Source organism: Hemitrygon akajei, chromosome 11, assembly GCF_048418815.1.
Source record: "Hemitrygon akajei chromosome 11, sHemAka1.3, whole genome shotgun sequence".
NCBI lineage: Eukaryota > Metazoa > Chordata > Chondrichthyes > Myliobatiformes > Dasyatidae > Hemitrygon > Hemitrygon akajei.
This window is the reverse complement of record NC_133134.1, coordinates 85,473,972-85,501,479: the sequence shown is the minus strand read 5'-3', so window position 1 is coordinate 85,501,479 and position 27,508 is coordinate 85,473,972. Positions and strand designations below refer to the sequence as shown.

Below are 27,508 nucleotides of genomic sequence, written 5' to 3'. Positions count from 1 at the left end.
AGTCAAGGATTAATGCTTTTAGATAAGGTATTGATCAGATCGCATCTGGAGTAGTGTGAGCAGTTTTGGGCTCCATATTTAAGAAAGGATGTGCTGGTGTTGGACAGGATCCTGAGGAGGTTCACAGGAATGGTCGCGGGAATGAAAGGGTTAATGCGTGGGGAGCATTTGACGGCTCTGGCCCGGTCGGTGCATGTTGGGGTGTAGACCATGAGACATGGGGGCAAAATTAGTCCACTTGATCCATCGCGTCTTCTCTGCCCAATCTCATGGAAACCTGTCAACTATTGAAAGGCCGAGATAGAGTGGATGTGGAGAGGATGTTCCCAACAGTGGGGAGCCGAGGGCCGGAGGGTGGTGAATCTGTGAAATTCATTGCCATGGTGACGGCAGAGACCAAGTCGTTGGGTGTGTTTAAAGTGGAGGCTGATGGTTCTTGGTTAGTCAGGGTGTCAGAGGTTGCAGGGAGAAGGCAGAGAATGGGGTTGAGAGGGGTATTAAATCAGCCGTGGTGGAGCAGAGTCAATGGTCCAATGGTTTCCCTCCCTCTGACCCCGCAGAGGAGGCCGATGGTGGACTTCTCATTCAACGCCCTGGCGGACCCGAGCTTCTCCTTCCAGGACCCGTCGCTGCTGGAGGCCGTCAAGTTGGGCGATGGTGAGGTCCATGAGTTCTTCCGGCTGCTGGCTCTGTGCCACACTGTCATGTCCGAGGACAAGGAGGAGGGTAAGTGGGGGGGGTGGGGGGGGGGGGGGGTTGGATGGAATCTGCTCTGAGATCCCCGGATGCAATCCAACCCAATGCCCCTGACAAATCACCTGCTCCGGAGCCACAGACCTCTCTCCAGCAACATGCCCATCTTTTTGGGGTCTTCCCCATTTTCCAGGACCCTGTCACCTGAAAGTTTACCCTCTTCTCAAACATCTAGCTTCTCTCAAACACCCCCACACTCCTAAATCCAGGCCTCTCAAACACCCCCACACTCCTAAATCCAGGCCTCTCAAACACCTCCACACTCCTAAATCCAGGCCTCTCAAACACCCCCACACTCCGAAATCTAGGCCTCTCAAACACCCCCACACTCCTTAATCCAGGCCTCTCAAACACCCCCACACTCCTAAATCCAGGCCTCTCAAACACCCCCACACTCCTAAATCCAGGCCGCTCAAACACCCCCACACTCCTAAATCCAGGCCTCTCAAACACCCCCACACTCCTAAATCCAGGCCTCTCTTAAACACCCCCACACTCCTAAATCCAGGCCTCTCTTAATCACCCCCACACTCCTAAATCCAGGCCTCTCTTAAACACCCCCACACTCCTAAATCCAGGCCTCTCTTAATCACCCCTGCACTCCTAAATCCAGGCCTCTCTTAAACACCCCCACACTCCTAAATCCAGACCTGTCTTAAACACCCCCACACTCCTAAATCCAGGCCTCTGTTAAACACATCCCTCACCTGAACAACATCCACCCCCCCCCCCCCCCCCCCCATGAACCACTCCCCTGGTAAACCATTCCTTGAGTAGGTTAGTGTGGGGAAGTGGGTACTTGGGAGGCCGGGGTGGTTGGGAGAGGCTGTTGGTGGAGTAAAGGACTGAGCTTTGCTGTTGGAGGTTGCTCTCAGGAAGGGGCGTAGAGATGGTAGGAGGTGAGGAAGAAGACAGAGGTAATGAATGGGAGGTGGTGTTGCGTGACAGGAGTTGTATGGAGGAAGGTGAGTGACTAGTTGCTGGGAAATAAAAATGTAAGTAATGAATTGATGTTTATCATGGCTTATCATCCAGTGATGGAGGCAGTAGACAGGATTTAAATAAACGAAGGAAAGGAAGAGTTTGATGTTTGGTCGAGTTTTGAATGTGGGCCTGTTTCTGATATCAATCTGATTCGACTAACTATGGATTTGAATAAAACGCTAGGAGCTTTTTGTGGGCGCGAATCCTTTAAGAACGGGGTACACTTTGTATTTTGTAGAGGTAGTAAGCAAAGTGAGAAAGTTTTGTGGTTACAAGCTGTGAGAGGAAGGAAAGTGGCACCAAGGAATTGTATTGAATGACAGTGGCTTTGGGGAGTAACCACAAGAGGGCCTCCCTGGATCAAGTTCAACATAACTTAAGCAACACGCACAAAATGCTGGTGGAACACAGCAGGCCAGGCAGCATCTACAGGGAAAAGCACTGTCGACGTTTCGGGCCAAGAACCTTCGTCAGGACAGTCTTGACGAAGGGTCTCAGCCCGAAACGTCGACAGTGCTTCTCCCTGTAGATGCTGCCTGGCCTGCTGTGTCCCACCAGCATTTTGTGTGTGTTGTTGTTTGAATTTCCAGCATCTGCAGATTTCCTCGTGTTTGCAACATAACTTAGTTGGGGGAAAAGTTGGTTAAATTTGATGCGAAAATGTTTCCAGATAGAGTTAATTTAGTTATGTGAGTAGTTGGTTTGAGTCTATGTGTCACCCCCTCTGAGGTGTTTTCAGTGCTAGAAGTTTGGTCATTTAGCAGCTGTTTGCAAGGGTAAAGAGCAGTGTGGCGGAGAACATGATTATGGAAATTGTGGAGAAATCACGAGGCTGAAGACTAGCAGCCGTGCAGGGGAACATAGACGTCCTGTATATCAGAAAGATGGGCATTTCACAGGGAGAGGCTCTGCAGAAAGTACAGAGCACAGTGTCAGTGGGACCCATTGATATCCAGGATACAGATAGTTCAAAGACAGTGTGTCAAATGCATGACTGCATAACAAAAGATCTGTGATTCCTCATAACCTAAATTTTTTACTTTCATGACAGATGTGGTAAATTGTACAGCGCAAACTAAAAGTAGAACAGAAAAAATACCGGGATCGGGTTTAATATCATCAGCGCACACCATGAGATTTTTGTTTTGAGACAGCAGTACATTGCAATACATAACTGAAAGATATAAATATGCATACAGTATATAAATTAAATAAGTGGTGCAGAGGGCCAGGGGAGAATACTGAGGAAGTGTTCATGGACTCATTGTTCATTCAGAAATCCGATGGCAGACGGGAAGGAGCCATTCCTGAAACGTTGAGTGCAGATCTTCAGGCTCCTGTACAAAGAACCACTGAGTGAGCAATGAAGCAAGGGAAGATAGATGATAAAAATAAACTAGCACAAAATATAAAAATGGACAGTAAAAGTTTTTATAATTATATACAGTGGAAAAGGGTGAGGGGCATGTTTTAAGAGGCCTGGATTTAGGAGTGTGGGGGTATTTAAGAGAGACATGGATTTAGGAGTGTGGGGGTCTTTAAGAGAGACATGGATTTAGGAGTGTGGGGGTCTTTAAGAGAGACATGGATTTAGGAGTGTGGGGGTCTTTAAGAGAGACATGGATTTAGGAGTGTGGGGGTCTTTAAGAGAGACATGGATTTAGGAGTGTGGGGGTCTTTAAGAGAGACATGGATTTAGGAGTGTGGGGGTATTTAAGAGAGACATGGATTTAGGAGTGTGGGGGTCTTTAAGAGAGACATGGATTTAGGAGTGTGGGGGTATTTAAGAGAGACATGGATTTAGGAGTGTGGAGGTATCTAAGAGAGACATGGATTTAGGAGTGTGGGGGTATTTAAGAGAGACATGGATTTAGGAGTGTGGGGGTCTTTAAGAGAGACATGGATTTAGGAGTGTGGGGGTCTTTAAGAGAGACATGGATTTAGGAGTGTGGGGGTCTTTAAGAGAGACATGGATTTAGGAGTGTGGGGGTCTTTAAGAGAGACATGGATTTAGGAGTGTGGGGGTATTTAAGAGAGACATGGATTTAGGAGTGTGGGGGTCTTTAAGAGAGACATGGATTTAGGAGTGTGGGGGTATTTAAGAGAGACATGGATTTAGGAGTGTGGAGGTATCTAAGAGAGACATGGATTTAGGAGTGTGGGGGTATTTAAGAGAGACATGGATTTAGGAGTGTGGGGGTCTTTAAGAGAGACATGGATTTAGGAGTGTGGGGGTATCTAAGAGAGACGGATTTAGGAGTGTGGGGGTCTTTAAGAGAGACATGGATTTAGGAGTGTGGGGGTCTTTAAGAGAGATATGGATTTAGGAGTGTGGGGGTATCTAAGAGAGACATGGATTTAGGAGTGTGGGGGTATTTAAGAGAGACATGGATTTAGGAGTGTGGGGGTCTTTAAGAGAGACATGGATTTAGGAGTGTGGGGGTATCTAAGAGAGACATGGATTTAGGAGTGTGGGGGTCTTTAAGAGAGACATGGATTTAGGAGTGTGGGGGTATCTAAGAGAGACATGGATTTAGGAGTGTGGGGGTCTTTAAGAGAGACATGGATTTAGGAGTGTGGGGGTCTTTAAGAGAGATATGGATTTAGGAGTGTGGGGGTATCTAAGAGAGACATGGATTTAGGAGTGTGGGGGTCTTTAAGAGAGACATGGATTTAGGAGTGTGGGGGTCTTTAAGAGAGACATGGATTTAGGAGTGTGGGGGTCTTTAAGAGAGACATGGATTTAGGAGTGTGGGGGTCTTTAAGAGAGACATGGATTTAGGAGTGTGGGGGTATCTAAGAGAGACATGGATTTAGGAGTGTGGGGTGTTTAAGAGAGGCCATAGTGAATGTAGATTCCCTTGGAGGACGAGGAGGGGGAATTGATATTGGGTAATGAGGAAATGGCCAAGGCTTTGAATGACTATTTTGTGTCGGTCTTCACGGTGGAGGACTTGTCTAACATGCCAAAGAGAGATGTTATGGATGCGATGGGAGGTGAAGACCTCAATACAACAGCTGTCACTAAAGAGGTGGTGCTGAGCAAACTTGTGGGCCTGAAGAGAGACAAGTCCCCTGGTCCTGGGGGAATGCATCCCAGGGTATTGAAAGAAATGGCAAAGTTATAGTGGAGGCTTTGGTGATAATTTACCAAAAGTCTCTGGACTCTGAGCAGATCCCGGTGGATTGGAAAATGGGAATGTCACACCACTGTTCAAAAAAAGATTTAGGCAAAAGGCAGGTAACTATAGGTCAGTTAGTTTAACATCCGTAGTTAGGAAAATGCTTGAAGCTGTCATTAAAGAAAAAATAATGAGGCACCTGGAAAGAAATGGATCCATCAGGCAATTGCAGCGTGGATTCAGCAAAGGCAGGTCGTGTTTGACAAACTTACTGGAGTTCTTTGTGGATATAGCGAGGGCAGTGGATAGAGGGGAATAGATGGATGTTATTTACTTGGATTTCCAGAAGGTGTTGAATGAGGTGCTGCTTAAAAGTCTTATCCATAAGATGATGCATAGAGTTGGGGGTGATGTATTAGCATGGATAGAGGATTGGTAAATCAATAGAAAGCAGGGAATTAGGATACATGGGTGTGTCTCTGGTTGGCAATCAGTGGTGAGCGGTGTGCCTCAGGGGTCGGTGCTGGGTCTGCAAATATTCACGATATACATTAACGATCTGGAAGAGGGGTCCCAGTGTAGAGTATCTAAGTTTGCTGTTGATGCTAAATTGAGTGGAAAAGCAAATTGAGCAGAGAGATATAGTTAGGTTAAGTGAGTGGGCAAGGGTCTGGCAGATGGAGTACAATGTTGGTAAGTGTGAGGTCATCCACTTTTAGAAGGAAAACTGGAAGGTCTGATAATTATTTAAATGGTAAAAGATTGAAGCATGTTGCCGTGCAGAGGGACTTGGGAGTGCTTGTGCATGAATCGTAAAAGGTCGGTTTGCAGGTCCAGCCGGCTATCAAGAAGCCAAATGAAATGTTGACCTTTGTTGCTAGAAGGATTGAATTTAAGAGCAGGGAGGCTATGCTGCAACTGTACCGGGTACTGGTGAGGCCGCACCTGGAGTACTGTGTGCAGTTCTGGTCTCCTTAGGATATACTGGCTTTGAAGGTGGTACAGAGGAGGTTCACCTGGTTGATTCCAGAAATGAGGGGATAGCCTATGAGGAGAGATTGAGTTGCCTGGAATTCATTAAAATTATGAAAGGGATAGATAAGATAGAGGCAGAAAAGTTGATTCCTCTTGTAGGTGAGACTGGAACTAGGGGACTTTGCCTCAAAATTCGGGGGAGTAGATTTAGGACGGAGATGAGGAGGAACTGCTTTTCCCGGAGAGTGATGAATCTGTGGAATTCTCTACCCAATGAAGCAGTGGAAGCTACCTCAGTAAATATATTTAAGACAAGGTTGGATAGATTTTTGCATTGTAAGGGAAATAAGTTTTTATAATAGAAATTATAAAAATGTAATTTTTTGCAATAAATTTTTATAGTAGAAGTTATATTAAATGCTGCAGAAAAACATACAGTGATAAAAGATTTACCTGTAGGAGTTACTAATGATGCTTTACAAGGTCGAGTAAATGATCTTCAGACTGCAAAGAAGGATTGCTAATGGTTTTTCTAATCTTACAATGGAATAGTAGAAGTTAGTTAGCGAATGGTCAAGAATTTCAGAAAATTGTTAGAATTTTTACCAAATAAACCATTGTTATATATGTACAGGAAAACTGGTTGAAATCTTGTCTAATTTTTAAGATACAAGGTTATATTGATGTAAGACACAATCAGAAAATGGGTAATGGAGGAGGAGTGGCTAACTTTGTTAAAAAGGAGATAGCACACAGAGTTTGGGAATTTGGACTTGTTTATGAGTTAACTGTGGTTGAAATTTGGGGAGAGAATAATTAAGTACAGGTAATTAATTTTTATAACCCTGTGAAAGGTTATCACCTGATATATTGGAAAATGTGGGTGGAAATAGGAAAAAAAATCATATGTTTTGAGGATTTTAATGCTCTGAGGGGTTGTGATGCAAATATGAATGGGACGTGGTGGAAGACCTTCTGGATGAAAGGTGTTTGGCATGCTTGAATGATGGTCGGAGTACGGGGACAATTAATAATACTGCGACTGCTCTGGTAGCGGAGGATAGAGTAAATGTGTGACTGGGAAGTGTGTAATGATACAACAGAGGGGAGTGATTATCTGTATGATGGGTATCAGAGGAAAGGATCTCATATCCCAGATGCAGTTTTAAAAAGGCATGTACAGTGGATTCTAGTTAATTGGACAAATTGGGACCGGTACCTTTTGGCCCAATTAAGCAGCTGCCCAGTTAGCCAAAGTTTCATGGAAGTTGTTAAAAAGCTATAAACATTACAAACTGAGTAATAAATTATGTATTTAAATGAAAAACAGGGCAAACATACCATTACTACTACAGTACTATAAAACTATGTATGAGTTCCTAATAGTTATCGATGAAGGACTTCATCCAGTGTATGCTGTCGTGTTCATTTAATTGACAGTAAATAACAAAATCAGCACAGACACCTGGTGCAGAATGTGGATTGTCTTCTGACAGCTGTATCCTGCAAATCTTCATTCAAGTTGACTGTTGATACCTTAAAATTCTTTGTAATTCGTAACTTGTTGAAGTAGTGAAATTGTTGCATCTCCAAACAGAGAGTCTCCAGCATAGTGTTCCAAATGAACAAAGGGAATTCCAGCTATTTTCTCGATTAGTTTTTGTTCTTTAAGAGCCCAAATAAGTGGCTGCCCTGATGAACTGTATTTGAAGATTTATGTGAAAGTAGATTCCCTGGACATTTGGTTTTGGAAGATATCAAGCTGAGTAATAATACCTTGTGTTCTGTACTCTACTCAGTAACTAAGTAAGCAATTCTCAAGATGTAGGGAGATAACAAAAGGAATGCTTCCCTGGTGGGCAGACGAACGTAAAAGATCTGTGAAAGAGCGGAATAAAGCTTTTAGAAAAGTTAGGCCGCGGTACTCATGTTTGCCTTTCGTACAATATAAAAGAGCTCAAACCATTGCAGTAAAGGTAGTGAGAAGGGCAAAGATATATTGGAGAACGTCCTGTGATAGCATTGGGAAGGAAATTCAGGTCAGGAAAGTTTGGGGTTTGATACGGAAAATGAAGGAGCGTTAGAAAACTTGACACGTTAACCGGTTTTGTATGGTGGGGAGAAGGCCACAGTTACTGACTCTGAAAAGGGTTTCCTGATGAAGGGTTTCGGCCCGAAACGTCGTCACTACCTCCTCCCATAGATGCTGTCTGGCCCGCTGAGTTCTGCCAGCATTTTGTGTTTTTATTTATTTCCAGCATCTGCAGATTCACTCGTGTTGTCAGTGTGCAAAGTTTGGCCAATTTAAGCTCTTGTAGAGAAACAGTAATCATCAAATTGCAGAGAAAAAGAATGCTCCGGTTCCTGCTTGGATGTTGAATATACATGGTCTGAACGTAAAAGGGCTATTCTTGGCACTGGTCAGACATCAGCTGGGGAAGATCATATTTGTTATAACATGTTTACACAGTTATCAGATTGGAAACTTACGGTGGTTTTGAAATTTTTTAATACAATGTGCATTGAAGGCCGACTGCCTCTTTTCCTAGAAATTAACAATCACCCATATATTGAAAGCTGGTAAGGATCAATCAGATCCTTCCCGTTATAGACGTGTTCTACTAACTGCAGATGCACGTACGATAATGGAGTGAATGGTTATTGAAAGGCTTTCTCATTTTGTGGAAAATGAGCTGTTTACCGATCTGAACTGGTGTTAAGTTTGGAATCTGATATTCATAAGGCCCAAGTTAATGAAGAATGAGTGACAGCAGTTTTCTTTGACGCAGAGTAAGCTCATGGACACGAGGGTTGCTGCTTAAAGGCGGGAATTGGTAGAATGATTTAAGATTTTCTATGTGACCAGGGACAGGAAGCTGCAAGTTAGGATGGGAACAACATTCCCTGAGGGTTATGAGATGGAGAATGGGACTCCACGGGGAATGGATGTAGCCCACTCCTTTTGAATATCTATTGATACTCTTGATCGTTGGATCCTGGACGACAGACTTGGGTTGCGAGTTCAGTTTCCCTTTAAGGAAGAGGAAGTGAGGAAGTGTGCTAGGTCACAAGTAAGATTGAAACACGGAGGCTTTAGACATGCGTTCCCCCCCCCCCCCATAACCCCCAACTACCCTGCTGGCAAACGTACACTCTAGAAAACAGAACCGAGGACCTCGGAGTGAGATTGCCGTATCCGGGGCCGGCTGTGTGCCTTGCTTCACGGAAACTTCTCTGTCTCCCAGTTTTGCTGCAGCTCGACAGTTTCAGCGTTCACTGTAAAGACAGGAGGGCTCAGTCTCCTAAAGGCAGAGGAGACAGAGTATGACTAACCATCACGGTGCACAGATGTGGCAATTCTGTCTCGGTCCTGCTCACCCGACCTGGAACATCTTGTGGTCAGATCTCATCCTTTTTTATCTGCTGAGGGAGCTTTCCGCCATTGTCCTGGTGGCGGTGTACATTCCACCCCGGGCGCTGGAAGCACTAAGCTCCACGATCAGCAGACGCTGAGCAGCACATCCTGGTGCGTTCCGATCGCTGTGGGCCATCCAGGCCAGCTTGAAGTCTCTAAACTGTTACCACCAATAACTCACCTGTGGAGCCAAAGGAGCCAACACACCTGGCCACTGTCATACCGTTTACTGCGCCATCCCACGCCCACACTTCGGAAAGTCCAAACACCTGACTGGACTTCTACTCCCAGTGTATAGGCAGAGGTTAAAGGTCGCAGCACCAGTGGTGAGGACCAAGAAGGTTTGGGAGTGCTCGTGGGGCTGGATAATATTCAAAGACTCACCTTCGAGTCTGAATGGATACGCCACAGTTGTCACTGACTTCACCAAGACCTGCATCGATGAGTGTGTGCCCTCAGGAACTTATCAGACATACCCAAACCAAAAGCCATGGATGAACCAGGAGATCTGTAGTCTGTTGAGGGCCTGATTTGTGGTGTTCAAGACCAGTGATCGAGAACTTTACAGGAAGTCCAGGTACGACCTATGGAAGGCTGTCTTAAGAGCTAAAAGACAATTCCAGTTGAGGTTAGATCAGAATCGGAGGCACATCAGCTTTGGCAGGGATTCTGGGCCAAGGTGAAATCCAGCACCGAGAGTGGCAGGAATGCTCCACTCCCAGGTGAGCTCAGTGCCCTTTCAGCACGCTTTGAAAGGGGGAATAAACTGTGCGAATCCCTGCAGCGTCTCAGAGGGTGAACCCCCGCGAGCTGTCAGGCCCTGATGGTGGACCTGGTGGGGCTCTGAAAACCTGAGCCAACCAGCTGGCGGCAATGTTCAAGGGCATCGTCAATCTCTCGCGGCTGCGGTCGGAGATTCCCACCGGCTTCAAAAGGGCGACAAGCATACCAGTGCCCAAGAAGAGCGAGGTGAGATGTCTTAACAGCTATCACCCAGTTGCACTCACATCATCTGTGATGCAGTGCTTTCAAAGGTATCTTATTATCAAAGTCTATGCATAGAATACAACTCTAGGATTCGTCTTCTCCAGATAACCGTGAAAAGACATCAAACCCACCCCCCCAGCACAGAAAAGAAAAAGAAACACAATTCACAAACCCCTAAACCCCCAACCCCTCCCTCGCACAAAAGCTAACAGATTGCCCGCCCAGACACAGTAAACCATCAAACCGCTAATCCCCACACGAGAAAGACGGTGACAATAACGTCCACAACATTAAACCCCCAACCCCTCCCTCGCCCAAAAGATGTAACATCACCCACCCACCAATCAGCAACAGGAGGAAAGCACAGGAAATTAAAGGGGAGCAAAATAAACTACAGTCCACACCGATAATCACATAAATCCCAGAACTTCAGAAACATTCTCCGTCAGCGTTGAGGAAGGCAACAGCTCGACTCAGTCCTTCCGTGGGGCTTTCATCCGCCGAGACACGGCCTCCTGAACAACAACCCAACGTGGCTTACTGTGGGGAGCAACCTCGGCCCGACACAACCTCCTCCGCATTCACCGCCATGTTCTCAATCTCACTTGATGTTTCGGTCAACGAGAAATTGAGTCGATCACGGCCCCGCGTTCCATCTCTGGTCTATTTGTGTTCACGGTCCTCTCCTGGAATTTTCTTGGGGGCGGCAGAGTGCTAGATCACTCAATTGAGCTCCAAACTATAAGTCACAGTCTCCAGCAGTTTCCAAAACACAATTAAGATAAAAAGACTAAGTAAAATGCATAGAAAAAGTGAAATAATAGACTATTTTGAAGATGTTTCCTGAGAAATCATGGTTTGCTGGTGCCACCTTGACTGGAAACCTTTGAGGGGTTAATCATGGCGGGAATCAACTCCTGCCTCAGCAAGGACCTGGACCCCTGCAGTTTGCCTACGGTCTTCAGTTTGCAATGGGTCTACGGCAGATGCAATCTCACTGGTTCTCCAATCGGCCTTGGATCACCTGGACAAGATACCGACATCAGGCTGCTGTTTATCGATTACAGCTCAGCATTTAACACCATTATTCCCTCAGTTCCAATCAACAAGCTCCAAAACCCGGGCCTCCATACCTCCCTCCGCCACTAGATTCTTGACTTCCTTACGGGAGCCACAGTCAGTGCGGATCGAAGTTGACATCTCTTCCTCGTTGACAACACTGACACAAGTCGACCTTCTATAATCCGGCACTGTTGGGACCTGAGGAGTGCCGGCTTAGTGAAAATGCTGAATTACAGAAGGACACATTAAGCAATAGCTAACCGCCTCATCACACCTTTGAAATATCTTGTAAATCAGTACAAGTTAGATAATAATGAATTCGGGATTCGGCGCTGATCTCTTCCCTCTTCATTCGCAGTTACAGAGAGAAACTTTGTTAGTTTCTTCTCCTCCTCTTAGTAATATGCTTAGCTTCACCGGGTCGCCATGTCTGATCAGCGGTTGTAGGCAGAAGAGAACAGAGCGCTGGCCAGGCGACGCTGGAGGCTAGTGCGCGACTGCTGGCTGGCAGGTGGGTGCCGAGCAGCCGCGCCTCATGCAAATGATATTAATAAATGCAGGAAAACAAGCAGGGATTGCCTGTCTGTGCTTACAAGAGCGTGCCAACACGTGACCAGATCTAGTGCAACCAAAACAATGCGCAGCAGATTGGTACAGTGGCCCGGGAAATTTGAAATTACAGTTGTGTGAAAAATTTGAAATCAGTGCTGGATTATCGAAGGAACCGGATTACAGGTAGTCGGATTAGTGAAGGTTGACCTTTACTATGTATTGCATTGTACTGCTGCTGCAAAACAACAAATTTCATGACATATGCCAGTGATATTAAACTGATTCTGATTCTGATGATGGTGCAGTGTGGACGAGAGGCAGAGATATAAATTATATCATTAGGAAAATGCAGGCAGCTATCAATGAAATGGAGGGACGGGGCGTCGGTGGGGTTTAATTTTTCTGTTGCAAGGACCCAAGTTATTTGTTTTTCTAAAAGGAACATTGCACCCACAGTTGATCTCAAGTTATAAGTTGATCTCTGTTAAACACGAGTCAGCGATAAAGTTTCTAAGTATGCGACAGACGCAAAGCTGATCTGGAAGGGGCATGGGAACAAAATTTTAGAGAAGTGTCAAACAGCCCTTAATGTGCCCAGATGTTTAGTTGGCTGTGATTGGGGTGTGAGTAGGACGTCACTAAAACAAATGTATTTTGCTTTAATCAGATCTGTCTTTGATTATGGATGTGTTGTTTCTTCTGGGTCAGCCTCACCAGCAGTCTTAAAGCCCCTCGATAAAGCTCAAGTAAGGATCGAGATTATGTTGTGGTGCTGTCAAATCATGCCCAGTTTTGGCGTTACTGGCAGAGATGGGTGAAGTACCTTCACATCTACGCAGGTTACAGTTATTTGTTCAGGTGGGCATTAGCAGAGTGGTGGGACCTCTGTATCCATAAGGTCTGTTTAGTGTGGATGGGAAGTGAACGGGTTGATTAATGTGGAATATTCTAACAGTCCTCCATGGATTTTCCCTTTGCCTGCGATTGATTTAAACCTTCAAGAAAAGGTCAAGATGCAGATTGATTGTATATCATTACATTTAGAGCGGGATACTGGCGGGATCTGGGAAGACGGAGATTGCCAGTGTCCTTGACAACGACACCTGCAAGAAGTGCGTCCAGCTGCAGCTTCTAACAGACCACGTTAAGGAGCTGGAGCTGGAACAGGATGAACTCTGGGTCATTCAGGAGGCTGAGGGGGTGATAGATAAGACATACAGGGAGGTAGTTACACCCAAGGTGCAGGACACAGGTAAATGGGTGACCGTCAGGAGGGGGAAAGGGGCCAGGCAGGCCAGTACAGAGTTCCCCACAACAATAGATATACTGCTTTGGATACTGTCGTGGGGTGGGGGATAACCTCGCAGATGGAAGCCACAGTTTTTAGATCTGTGGCACTGTTTGGATCTGTAGTTTAAAATGGAAGGGTGGGGGCAGGGGCGGGGGGGTGAAAGAAGAGGAGGTGAGCTGTAGTGATAGGGGTTCATTCATTGGATAGGGGGACAGAAAGGAGGTTCTGTGGATGAGAATAAGATCCACAGATGGCTTGTTGCCTCCCTGGGTGCCGGGTTGCGGGGTACGTCAGATCGAATCCACAGCACTTTAAAGTGGAAGGGTGAGCAGCCCGAGGTCGCGGTGCGTGCCGGTACCAATGACATGGGTAGGAGGGGTGCGTGAGCTCAGGGAGTTAGGTGCTGAGTTAAAGGACAGGACCTCCAGGGTTGTGATCCCAGGATTGCTACCCATGCTACATGCCAGTGAGGCCAGAATAGGACAGTTTAACACGTGGCTAAGGAGTTGGTGTGGGAGGGAGGAACATTTCACTCTCTTCCAGAGAAGGTGAGACCTGTACAGCAGGGACGGTTTGCACCTGAACTGGGGGGGTGGCTCTAATATCCTAGCGGGAAGGTTTCCTAGTGCTGCACGGGGTGGGGGGTGCGGTTAAACTAGAGTTACAGATGGATGGGAACCAGAACAGTTGGTGGAGTGGTGGTGGGGAAGAATTTTAAGTCTACATACAAAGTCAGGATTTGAAAGGTTGAGTGTGGTGGGACTAATATTTTGAGCTGTGTATATTTCAATGGAAGGGGTATTGTAGGAAGGGTGGATGAGCTTAGAGCATGGATGGCATTGTAGCTGTTGTTTGTCGGGGGGTAGGACTGGAAGTTCAATATTCAGGGGCTCCATTGTTTCAGGCGTGACAGAGTGGGAGGGATTAAAGGGGGAGAGGAGGCATCATTAATCTGGTAAAATGTCAATGCAGGGCTCAGTAGGACGATTGGAGAGCTCATCTAGTGAGGCATTATGGGTGGAACTGAGGAATAAGAAAGGTATGACACATTAATGGGACTATATTACAGACACCCAACAGTCTGAGGGATTTGGAGGAACAAATTTATAGAGAGATCACAGACAGTTGCAAGAAACATAAGGTTGTTACAGTAGGTGATTTTAACTTTCCACAGATTGACTGGGACTCCCATACTGTAAAAGGGCTGGAAGGGCAGTGTTACTAGTCAGGGAAAATGTCATGACACTGCACAGTCAGGACAGACTTTCTGCTGAGGTGTTATGGGTGGAACTGAGGAATAAGAAAGGTATGACCACATTAACGGGACTGTATTACAGACCACCCAAGTGTTTGTAGGATTTAGAGGAACAAATTTGTAGTCAGGTCACAGACTGTTGCAAGAAACATAAGGTTGTGACAGGTGATTTTAACTTTCCACAGATTGACTGGGACTCCCATACTGTAAAAGGGCTGGATGGGATAAGAGTTTGTCAAATGTGTTCAGGAAAGTGTCCTTCATCAGTATCTAGGAGCCCCAGCGAGAGGGTGTGATACTAGATCTATTAGTGAATGAGACAGGTAGGTGACAGACGTTTGTGTGACGTTTTGCAGCCGTTGATCATAATGCCGTTAGTTTCAAGGTAATTATGAAGAAGTGTCGGCTGGTCACCCGTTGGGTTAAGAGTCTAAGTTGGAGAAAGGCCAATTTAGATCATATCAGAAAGGATTTGGCACAGGTTGTTTTCTGACAGAGGTGTTCTAGATAAGTGGGAGGCCTTCAAAAGTGAAATTTTCAGAGTAGAATGTGTATGTTCCCTTCAGAATAAAAGGCAAGGACAACAGATTCATGGAACCTTTTCAAGAGATCGTGAGGTATTGTTTATGAGAGAAAAGGTCAATAGCAAAAGCATTGGCAGGAGGAACAGATGAGGTACTTGAGGAGAATAAGAAATGAAAGAGAACTCTTTTAAAAAAAAAGGAAATCAGGAGGGGTAAACAAAAGCACGAGGTTGCTCTAACAGACAAGGTGAAGGAGAATCCTAAGGGATTCTATGCTGAGAGCAAGAGGATTGCGAGGGACAAAATTGGTCCTCTGGAAGATCAGAATGGTGATCCGTGCATGGAGCCAGAAGAGATGGGGGAGATTGTAAAATATTTTTTTTGCATTTATATTTACTCAGAGTCTATGGAAGTGAGGCAAAGCAGTAGCGAGGTCATGGGCCCTATACAGATTACAGAGGAGGAGGTGTTTGCTGTCTGGAGGCAAATTAGGGTGGATAAATCCCCAGGGACTGACAAGGAGCCTATAGAGATTGTAGGGGCTCTAGCAGAGATATTTAAAACATCATTAGCTAGTAGTGGGATCTGAGGGATTGGAGGATAGCTGATGTTGTTCTGTTGGTTTAGAAAGGTTCTAAGAATAAGCCAGGAAACTATAGGCTGGTGAGCCAGACGTCAGCAGTGGGAAAGTTATTGGACGGTATTGTAAGGGTCATGATATTGTTACGTTCCCAGTAACCGGGTGACTTACCAGCAAAGATAGAGAGGTCCGCTGAAGTCTGATGGTACTATTTTCAAACGTTTTTTTTATTTAAAAAGGGGCACAAACGTATGGTTAATACAAAACATTCAGATCATATACGTCGTCAAAACTCAATCTAAAGCACAGGTATAGTAATAATCAATCAGAAATAAGCTCTATCGTTGTCTAGGGGATAATACTGAGTCCACTGGAATATAAAAGTCACTCGAAAATCTGCAGGCTTTTCCGTTTGGGAACCGCTGGCATTTCACGTGTTGGAGAGAGAGAGAAGGAACAATTGCCCGTCGTCTTTGCGAAGCAAATCCCGGTTGTTAGTTAAAACGGTTTTCCTTTGGTTTCAGCCACAGACTCCCGATCCAGAATCTAACGCACGTGGCTTCCTTCAAGATGGCTTCCCGTTCCGACGGGAAGCGCTATCGTGTCTTCCTAGTGTCTCCTTGGTGCGTCTGAGGCCCCGCCTCGGCAGCCCACCTTTTATCTGGACTGGCAGGGTTGTAGATGTCAATCAGGGTGGGGGTGAGGCAATCTTTCCCCCATCACCCAGCCCACGTTGCCCTGAGGGTTTGCACATGGTCCAGTCCCTTATTCCACAAAGGTGTCTCCCAAGACAATGGCCATGTCCGTGGCTTTTGTCTGGCTGAGAGGCCAGACCACATTCCAAACCGTAAGGTCTCTCTCTCTCTTGCGATTCTCACAAAGGAGGGGGCTGGGGTCATAACAATATTAAGTACTTGGATAGACAGGGACATTCGGGATATCCAGCATAGCTTTGTACATGGTAGGTCGTGTCTAATCTTACTGAGTTTTTCGAGGAAGTCAGCAGGAAAGTGGATGTTGGCAAGGCATGGACTTTAACAAGCCATTTGACTAAGTCCCATGTGGGAAGTTGGTCAAGAGGGTTCAGTTGTTTCGCATTCAATAAGGCAGTAAAGTGGATTAAACATTGGCTTTGTGAGAGATGATTGTTGCCTGTCTGACTGGAGTCCTGTGACTAGTGGTGTACCACAGGGATCAGTGCCGGCTCCATTGTTGTTTGTCATCTACATCATGTGGTTGCTAATGTGGTTAACTGATCAGCAAATTTATGGTCGACACCAAGATTGGGGGTGTAGTGGACAGTGAAGGGAACTATCAAAGCTTGCACCATCTGGAAAAATGGGCTGAAAGATGGCAGATGGAATTTAATGCAGACAAGTGCGAGGAAGACCCAGTCAGGGTAGGTTTATCACGGTGAGCAGTAGGGCACTGAGCAGTGTAGTAGAACAGAGGGATCTGGGAATATAGATCCATAATTGCTTGGAAGTGGTGTCCCAGGTAGATAGGGTCATTAAAGAAAGCTTTTGGAACCTTGGCCTTCAGAAATCAGAAGTATTGAGTACAGGAGATGGGGTGTTACGTTGAAGTTGTATGAGACATTGGTGAGGCCTTACCTGGAGTATTGGGTGCAGCTTTGGTCACCTACCTACAGGAAAGATGTCAATAAGATTGAAAGCGTGCAGAGAAAATGTACAAGGATGTTGCCAGGACTGGGTGACCTGAGTTACAGGGAAAGGTTGAATAGATTAGGACTTTATTCCCCAGAATGTAGTAGGTTTATGGTAGATTTGATTCAAATACACTATATGATGAGGGGTAAATGCAAGCAGGCTTTTTCCACTGGGGGTTAAGGGCGGCAGGTGAAATGTTTTAGTGGAACCTTCGCTCAGTGGGTGGTGAGAGTGTGGAACGAGATGCCAGTGAATGTGGTGGATGTGGGGTCGATGTCAACATTTAAGAGACATTTGGTTGGATACATGAATGGGAGTGGTATGGAGGCTTATGATCTAGGTAAAGATCAATGGAACTAGGCAAAGTAATGGTTCAGCATGGACTAGATAGGCTGAAGGGCCTCTGTGCTGTAGATTTTCTGTGACTCTAAGGAGACGAAGATATGCCACCTCTCTCCCTACCTGCTCTCCAGGACTTCCCACCTTTCCACAACCCTGCCCACTATAGAACACCACCGCCAGAAAACCCAGGACCTCAATGGGACTCCCTCCCCTCCCAGTAATCACATCCACTCCGGACCTCACCATTCTTGAAACCACATTTAACCTTCCCCCATCCTCCCCTATCCCATTGTTCACCTTCATTCACCGTCCTTCCTCCCACCCCTCCTGTGCCTTCCTCTTTTCACTCCCCCTCCTAACCCCTTCTCCTCTCCCCCATACCCTCACCTTCCCTTCCCTCCCCATTTCCTTCATCTGTCCCACTCCACCCCTCTGTCCACTTCTAACCTACACACTCCTGAGGGAGGCTAACTTTCCCCATGCCCGCTGTGTGCCCAGGGTGGGTGACCCTCTGCGAGAGGTGGGCTTTCCTGGTGCCCGCAGTCTCGTGTCTAGGAGTCTGCTGGGTCTGAGCCCCATTGTGGGAGCTGGGTTTTCCCCCTCCCTGCTGTGTGCCCAGGGTTGGCACCACTCTGCGAGGTGTGCTTCCCCCCATGACCGCTGTGCCATGTGTGGCATTGTGCTGTGTGCCCAGGGTGGGTGCCCTGCTGAGGAAGGAGGGCATCCCCCCGTGACCACCATGTCGTGTCTGGGATTGTGCTCCTTCGAAGATGGTATCTATTCCTCCCTCCTCCCTGCCGTGCCTCAGTGGGAGGTGGGCTTTTCCCATGCCTGCTCTGCGCCCTGGCTGCCTGCTGACCTGGGGTACGTTCCTACCCGCACAGGAGAGCTCTACTACAAGGCACAGTCCCCAGACGAGGGGGCACTTGTTACCGCTGCGCGCAACTTCGGGTTCGTCTTCCGCTCACGCACGCCCAGCACAGTGACTCTGAATGAACTGGGACGGGACGTCACCTACCAACTGCTCGCCATCCTCGACTTCAACAACATCCGCAAACGCATGTCCGTCATTGGTGAGTCCTCTGGGAGCATGCTGGGACAGTGTGGAGGGAGATTCACTCTGTGTCTGACCCCGGGAGTGTGTGATGGGGCGGTGTGGAGGGAGATTCACTCTGTGTCTGACCCCGGGAGTGTGTGATGGGACAGTGTAGAGGGAGCTTCACTCTGTGTCTGACCCCGGGAGTGTGTGATGGGACAGTGTAGAGGGAGTGTGTGATGGGACAGTGTAGAGGGAGATTCACTCTGTGTCTGACCCTGGGGGTGTGTTATGGGACAGTGTAGAGGGAGCTTCACTCTGTGTGTCTGACCCTGGGGGTGTGTTATGGGATGGTGTAGAGGGAGTTTCACTCTGTGTCTGACCCCGGGAATGTGTGATGGGACGGTGTGGAGGGAGTTTCACTCTGTGTCTGACCCCGGGAGTGTGTGATGGGACGGTGTGGAGGGAGTTTCACTCTGTGTCTGACCCCGGGAGTGTGTGATGGGACGGTGTGGAGGGAGTTTCACTCTGTGTCTGACCCCGGGAGTGTGTGATGGGACGGTGTGGAGGGAGTTTCACTCTGTGTCTGACCCTGTGAGTGTGTGATGGGACGATGTGGAGGGAGTTTCACTCTGTGTCTGACCCCGGGAATGTGTGATGGGACGGTGTGGAGGGAGTTTCACTCTGTGTCTGACCCCGGGAGTGTGTGATGGGACGGTGTGGAGGGAGTTTCACTCTGTGTCTGACCCCGGGAGTGTGTGATGGGACGGTGTGGAGGGAGTTTCACTCTGTGTCTGACCCCGGGAGTGTGTGATGGGACGGTGTGGAGGGAGTTTCACTCTGTGTCTGACCCTGTGAGTGTGTGATGGGACGATGTGGAGGGAGTTTCACTCTGTGTCTGACCCCAGGGAATGTGTGATGGGACAGCGTAGAGAGAGTTTCACTCTGTGTCTGACCCCGGGAGTGTGTGATGGGACAGGACGGTGTAGAGGGAGTTTCACTCTGTGTCTGACCCCGGGAATGTGTGATGGGACGGTGTGGAGGGATTTTCACTCTGTGTCTGACCCCGGGAGTGTGTGATGGGACGGTGTGGAGGGAGTTTCACTCTGTGTCTGACCCCGGGAGTGTGTGATGGGACGGTGTTGAGGGAGCTTCACTCTGTGTCGGACCCTGGGAGTGTGTGATGGGACGGTGAGGACGGAGTTTCACTCTGTCTGACCCCGGGAGTGTGTGATGGGACGGTGTGGAGGGAGATTCACTCTGTGTCTGACCCCGGGAGTGTGTGATGGGACGGTGTAGAGGGAGTTTCACTCTGTGTCTGACCCCGGGAGTGTGTGATGGGACGGTGTGGAGGGAGTTTCACTCTGTCTGACCCCGGGAGTGTGTGATGGGACGGTGTGGAGGGAGTTTCACTCTGTCTGACCCCGGGAGTGTGTGATGGGACAGTGTGGAGGGAGTTTCACTCTGTGTCTGACCCCGGGAGTGTGTGATGGGACAGTGTGGAGGGAGTTTCACTCTGTGTCTGACCCCGGGAGTATGTGATGGGACAGTGTAGAGGGAGTTTCACTCTGTGTCTGACCCCGGGAGTGGGTGATGGGACAGTGTAGAGGGAGTTTCACTCTGTGTCTGACCCCGGGAGTGTGTGATGGGACAGTGTAGAGGGAGTTTCACTCTGTATCAGACCCCGGGAGTGGGTGATGGGACAGTGTAGAGGGAGTTTCACTCTGTGTCTGACCCCGGGAGTGTGTGATGGGACGGTGTGGAGGGAGATTCACTCTGTGTCTGACCCCGGGAGTGGGTGATGGGATGGTGTGGAGGGAGTTTCACTCTGTGTCTGACCCCAGGAGTGGGTGATGGGACAGTGTAGAGGGAGTTTCACTCTGTGTCTGACCCCGGGAGTGTGTGATGGGACGGTGTGGAGGGAGATTCACTCTGTGTCTGACCCCGGGAGTGTGTGATGGGACGGTGTGGGGGGAGTTTCACTCTGTGTCTGACCCCGGGAATGTGTGATGGGACGGTGTGGAGGGAGTTTCACTCTGTGTCTGACCCCGGGAGTGTGTGATGGGACGGTGTGGAGGGAGTTTCACTCTGTGTCTGACCCCGGGAGTGTGTGATGGGACGGTGTGGAGGGAGTTTCACTCTGTGTCTGACCCTGTGAGTGTGTGATGGGACGATGTGGAGGGAGTTTCACTCTGTGTCTGACCCCAGGGAATGTGTGATGGGACAGCGTAGAGAGAGTTTCACTCTGTGTCTGACCCCGGGAGTGTGTGATGGGACAGGACGGTGTAGAGGGAGTTTCACTCTGTGTCTGACCCCGGGAATGTGAGATGGGACGGTGTGGAGGGATTTTCACTCTGTGTCTGACCCCGGGAGTGTGTGATGGGACGGTGTGGAGGGAGCTTCACTCTGTGTCTGACCCCGGGAGTGTGTGATGGGACGGTGTGGAGGGAGTTTCACTCTGTGTCTGACCCCGGGAGTGTGTGATGGGACGGTGTGGAGGGAGTTTCACTCTGTGTCTGACCCCGGGATGTGTGTGATGGGACGGTGTGGAGGGAGTTTCACTCTGTGTCGGACCCTGGGAGTGTGTGATGGGACGGTGTGGAGGGAGTTTCACTCTGTGTCTGACCCCGGGAGTGTGTGATGGGACGGTGTGGAGGGAGATTCACTCTGTGTCTGACCCCGGGAGTGTGTGATGGGACAGTGTGGAGGGAGTTTCACTCTGTGTCGGACCCCGGGAGTGTGTGATGGGACTGTATAGATGGAGTTTCACTCTGTGTCTGACCCCGGGAGTGTGTGATGGGACGGTGTGGAGGGAGTTTCACTCTGTGTCTGACCCCGGGAGTGTGTGATGGGACAGTGTGGAGGGAGTTTCACTCTGTGTCTAACCCCGGGAGTGTGTGATGGGACGGTGTGGAGGGAGTTTCACTCTGTGTCTGACCCTGGGAGTGTGTGATGGGACAGTGTGGAGGGAGCTTCACTCTGTGTCTGACCCCGGGAGTGTGTGATGGGACAGTGTAGAGGGAGTTTCACTCTGTGTCTGACCCCGGGAGTGTGTGATGGGACGGTGTAGAGGGAGTTTCACTCTGTGTCTGACCCCGGGAGTGTGTGATGGGACGGTGTGGAGGGAGTTTCACTCTGTGTCTGACCCTGGGAGTGTGTGATGGACGGTGTGGAGGGAGTTTCACTGTGTCTGACCCCGGGAGTGTGTGATGGGACGGTGTGGAGGGAGCTTCACTCTGTGTCTGACCCCGGGAGTGTGTGATGGGACGGTGTAGAGGGAGCTTCACTCTGTGTCTGACCCCGGGAGTGTGTGATGGGACGGTGTGGAGGGAGCTTCACTCTGTGTCTGACCCCGGGAGTGTGTGATGGGACGGTGTAGAGGGAGTTTCACTCTGTGTCTGTCCCCGGGAGTGTGTGATGGGACGGTGTTGAGGGAGCTTCACTCTGTGTCTGACCCCGGGAGTGTGTGATGGGGCGGTGTGGAGGGAGTTTCACTCTGTGTCTGACCCCGGGAGTGTGTGATGGGACGGTGTGGAGGGAGCTTCACTCTGTGTCTGACCCCGGGAGTGTGTGATGGGACGGTGTGGAGGGAGCTTCACTCTGTGTCTGACCCCGGGAGTGTGTGATGGGACGGTGTGGAGGGAGCTTCACTCTGTGTCGGACCCCGGGAGTGTGTGATGGGACAGTGTGGAGGGAGTTTCACTCTGTGTCTGACCCCGGGAGTGTGCGATGGGACGGTGTGGAGGGAGTTTCACTCTGTGTCTGACCCCGGGAGTGTGTGATGGGACAGTGTAGAGGGAGTTTCACTCTGTGTCTGACCCCGGGAGTGTGTGATGGGACGGTGTGGAGGGAGCTTCACTCTGTGTCGGACCCCGGGAGTGTGTGATGGGACGGTGTGGAGGGAGATTCACTCTGTGTCTGACCCCGGGAGTGTGTGATTGGACGGTGTAGAGGGAGCTTCACTCTGTGTCTGACCCTGGGAGTGTGTGATGGGACGGTGTGGAGGGATGAATCTTTCCTGTGTGTGTAGCATCCGGAGCTGGATTGTGTCCCTGCCGGGTGGGCAGTGAGGTTTGGTCTGCGGGATTCAGTGTGGCTGTCGTTTGCAGTGAGGACCCCGAAGGGGAGGATCCGCCTGTACTGTAAGGGTGCTGACACCATCCTCTTCAACCGGCTGCATAGTTCCAATCACCGGCTCATGAACATCACCCTGGAGCACCTCAACGTGAGTGTGGAGGAACCATCTTCCCCCTCTTCCCCTCTCTCCCGTTCCCCCCATTCCAAGCACCTCACACCCCTCCCCCCATCTACCCTCTCCATTGGTTCTGCGCCACCCCCTCCCCTTCACTCTGCCTCTCCCCTTATCCCTCTGTCTCCCCTTCCCCTCTCATGTCTCCACTGGTATGGTGTTATCCCCACCCCTCTACCCCATGCTCTCCTGCTATCCCACCTATCCCTTCCGAAAACCCCTCTCTCCCCTCCGCCCTTTACCTTTTCTCCCCATCCTCCCCCCCTCCATCTTCCTCCACCTCTCTCCCCATCTTTCTCCCTCACTCTCTCACCCCTTCATTTCTCTCACTCTCCTTAAGGAAACATAGAAAACCTACAGCACAATCAGGCCATTTGGCCCACAGAGCTGTGCTGAACATGTACTTACTTTAGAAATTACCTAGGGTTACCCATAGCCGTCTATTTTTCTAAGCTCCATGTCCCTATCCAAGAGTCTTCTTAAAAGTCTATCGTTTCTGCCTCCACCACCGTTGCTGGCAGCCAATCCCACACACTCACCACTTTCTGCGTAAAAAAACTTACCCCTGACATCTCCTCTGTACCTACTTCCAAGCACCTTAAAACTGTACCCTCTCATGCTAGGCATTTCAGCCCTGTCAAAAAACCTCTGACCATCCACACGATCAATGCCTCTTATCATCTTGTACACCTCTACCAGGTCACCTCTCATCCTCCATCGCTCCAAGGAGAAAAGACCGAGTTCACTCAACCTATTCTCATAAGGCATGCTCGCCAATCCAGATATCCTTGTAAATCTCCTCTGCACACGTTCTATATCCTTCCTGTAGTGAGGTGACCAGAACTGAGCACAGTACTCCAAGTGGGGTCTGACCAGGGTCCTATATAGCCGCAACATTACCTCTCGGTTCTTAAATTCAATCCCACAATTGATGAAGGCCAATACACCATATGCCTTCTTAACCACAGAGTCAACCTGTGCAGCAGCTTTGAGTGTCCTATGGACTCGGACCCCAAGATCCCTCTGATCCTCCACACTGCCAAGAGTCTTACCATTAATACTATATTCTGTCATCATATTTGACCTACCAAAATGAACCACTTCACACTTATCTGGGTTGAACTCCATCTGCCACTTCTCAGCCCAGTTTTGCATCCTATCAAAGTCCCTCTGTAACCTCTGTCAGCCCTCCACACTATCCACAACACCTCCAACCTTTGTGTCATCAGCAAACTTACTAACCCATCCCTCCACTTCCTCATCCAGGTCGTTTATAAAAATCACAAAGAGTAGGGGTCCCAGAACAGATCCCTGAGGCACACCACTGGTCACCGGCCTCCATGCAGAATATGACCCGTCTACAACCACTTTTTGCCTTCTGTGGGCAAGCCAGTTCTGGATCCACAAAGCAATGCCCCCTTGGATCCCATGCCTCCTTACTTTCTCAATAAGCCTTGCATGGGGTACCTTATCAAGCCTTGCTGAAATCCATATACACTACATCTTCTGCTCTTCCTTCATCAATGTGTTTAGTCACATCTTCAAAAAATTCAATCAGGCTCGTAAGGCATGACCTGCCCTTGACAAAGCCATGCTTTTCCAAATATTCATAAATCCTGCCTCTCAGGATCTTCTCCATCAACTTACCAATCACTGAAGTAAGACTCACTGGTCTATAATTTCTGGGCAATCTCTACTCCCTTTCTTGAATAATGGAACAACATTCGCAACCCTCCAATCCTCCAGAACCTCCCCCATCCTCATTGATGATGCAAAGATCATCGCCAGAGACTCAGCAATCTCCTCCCTCGCCTCCCACAGTAGCCTGGGGTACATCTCATCCGGTCCCCGTGACTTACCCAACTTGATGCTGTCCAAAAGCTCTAGCACGTCTTCTTTCTTAATGTCTACATGCCCATGCTTTTCAGTCCGGTGTAAATTAGCCCTACAATCGCCAAAATCCTTTTACATAGTGAATACTGAAGCAAAGTATTCATTAAGTACCTCTGCTATCTCCTCCGGTTCCATACACTCTTTTCCACTGCCACACTTGATTGGTCCGATTCTCTCACGGCTTATCCTCTTGCTCTTCACATACTTGTAGAATGCCTTGGGGTTTTCCTTAATCCTGCTCGCCAAGGCCTTCTCATGGCCCCTTCTGACTCTCCAGCTTAAGCTCCTTCCTGCCAGTCTCATAATCTTCTAGATCTCTATCATTACCTAGTGTGTTGAACCTTTCGTAAGATTTTCGTCTTGACTAGATTTTCAACAGCCTTTGTACACCAGGGTTCCTGTACCCTACCATCCTTTCCCTGTCTCATTGGAACATACCCATGCAGAACGCCACACAAATAATCCCTGAACATTTGCCACATTTCTGCTGTACATTTCCCTGAGAACATCTTTTCCCAAGTCATGCTTCCAAGTTCCGCCTGAATATTTCCCCTTACTCCAATTAAACGCTTTCCTAACTTTTTTATTCGTATCCCTCTCTAATGCTATGGTAAAGGAGATAGAATTGTGATCACCATCTCCAAAATACTCTCACACTGAGAGACCTGACACCTGACCAGTTTCATTTCCCAATACCAGATCAAGTGCAGCCTCTCCTCTTGTAGGCTTATCTACATATTGTGTCAAGAAACCTTCCTGAACACACCTAACAAACTCCACCCCATCTAAACCCCTTGCTCTAGGGAGATGCCAATCAATATTTGGGAAATTAAAATCTCCCACCACGACAACCCTGTTATTATTACTCCTTCTCAGTATCTGTCTCCCTATCTGCTTCTCGATGTCATTGTTGGGTGGTCTATAAAAAACACCCAGTGGAGTTATTGACCCCTTCCTGTTCCCAACTTCCCCCCACAGAGACTCCGTAGACAACCCCTCCATGACTTCCTCCTTTTCTGCAGCCGTGACACTATCTCTGATCAGCAGTGCCACACCCCCACATCTTTTGCCTCCCTCCCTGTCCTTTCTGAAACATCTAAAGCCTGGCACTTGAAGTAACCATTCCTGTCCCTGAGCCGTCCAAGTCTCTGTAATGGCCACAACATCACAGCTCCAAGTGCTGATCCACACTCTAAGCTCATCCATTTTGTTCATGATACTCCTCACATTAAAATAGACAATCTCAAACCATTGGTCTGAGCGCATCCCTTCTCTATCACCTGCCTATCCTCCCTCTCACACTGTCTCCAAGCTTTCTCTATTTGTGAGCCAACCTCCCTTTCTTCCGTCACTTCAGTTCAGTTCCCACCCCCCAACAATTCTAGTTTAAACTCTCCCCAATAGCCTTTGCATACCTCCCCGCCAGGATATTGGTCCCCCTCGTCCTTTTTGTAACAGGTCACGCCTGCCCCAGAAGAGGTCCCAATGATCCAGGAATCTGAATCCCTGCCCCCTGCTCCAATCCCTCAGTCACGCGTTTATCTTCCACCTCATTCTATTCCTGTTCTCACTGTCGTGTGGCACAGGCAGTAATCCCGATTACTACCTTTGAGGTCCGATTCTCAACTTCCTTCCTAACTCCCTGTAGTCTGTTTTTAGAACTTCTTTCCTTTTCCTACCTATGTCATTGGTACCAATATGTACCACGACCTCTGATAGTTCTCCTTCCCACTTCAGGATATCGTGGACACGATCAGAAACATCCCAGACCCTGGCATCTGGAGGCAAACTACCATCCGCGTTTCTTTCCTGCATCCACAGAATCGCCTGTCTGACTCCCTAACTACAGAGTCCCCTCTCACTGCTGCCATCCTCTTCCTTTCCCTACCCTTCTGAGCCACAGGGCCGGACTCTGTGCCAGAGGCACGGCCACTGTCGCTTCCCCCAGGTAGGCTGTTCCCCCCCCCAACAGTATTCAAGCAGGAGTACTTATTGTTAAGGGGGACAGCCCCAGGGGTACTCTCTAGCCTCTGAGTCCTGCCCTTCCCTCTCCTGCCTGTGACCCACTTACCTGCCTCTCTCTCTCTCTCTCTCTCTCTCTCTCTCTCTCTCTCTCTCTCTCTCTCTCTCACTCTGTCTGCCTGTCTCTCTCTGTGCCCCATCTGTCTCTGTTCCTGTCCCCACCCCCTCTGCTTCCCCAGACTAGTTGCTGACCCCTGGTGTCCCCCCTCCCCAGGAGTTTGCGAGCGAGGGTCTGCGGACACTGGTGCTGGCGTTCCGTGACCTGGAGGAGGGGGTGTATGCAGAGTGGGCGGAGAGACTCCGGAACGCCCAGTTGGCACAGGAGGACCGCGAGGAGCGGCTCGCCGCTGTCTACGAGGACATCGAGCAGGAGATGATGGTATAAGAACACGCGGGACACAACCCTCGGGGGTGGCGTTAAACCGATCGAACTTCACCTATCCAACCCCACCTGCCTCAGTACAACCTCCAATGGCGCACGTCAGAGCCCAGAGAGGTTCCCGTCGACCTGTGCCACCTCTGATTGCCACCCACGTTCCCTCCTCACCACCCTATTCCCCCCTTACCACTCCTCCCAAGGTGTGGTGTCCCTTCGTCACAAACTGTCCCACGGTGTGGCACTTCCCCCTGGCCGCCCCTCCCACCGTTCCCTCCGCACCGCCCCCCACGGTGCTCTCTCCTCACCGCCCTCCCTCCATTTCCTTCTTGCTGCCCCTCACTGTGGTCCCTGCTCGCCACTCCTCCCTCCATTCCCTCCTCTGTTCCCTCCTCGCTTCCCTCCATTTCCTTCTTGCTG

General features: G+C 48.9%; 1 protein-coding gene across 1 annotated transcript in view; it reads left to right on the top strand.

Moving 5' to 3' along the window:
• The window catches only part of LOC140736355 (phospholipid-transporting ATPase ID-like), an 81,650-nt gene that overhangs the window by 32,196 nt on the left and 21,946 nt on the right, over positions 1 to 27,508 (top strand). Inside the window, exons 13-16 of the mRNA XM_073062345.1 lie at positions 561 to 726; positions 18,397 to 18,585; positions 22,658 to 22,773; positions 26,927 to 27,091. Coding sequence (XP_072918446.1) covers positions 561 to 726; positions 18,397 to 18,585; positions 22,658 to 22,773; positions 26,927 to 27,091 — 636 coding nt within the window. The remainder of the gene's footprint in view (positions 1 to 560; positions 727 to 18,396; positions 18,586 to 22,657; positions 22,774 to 26,926; positions 27,092 to 27,508) is intronic.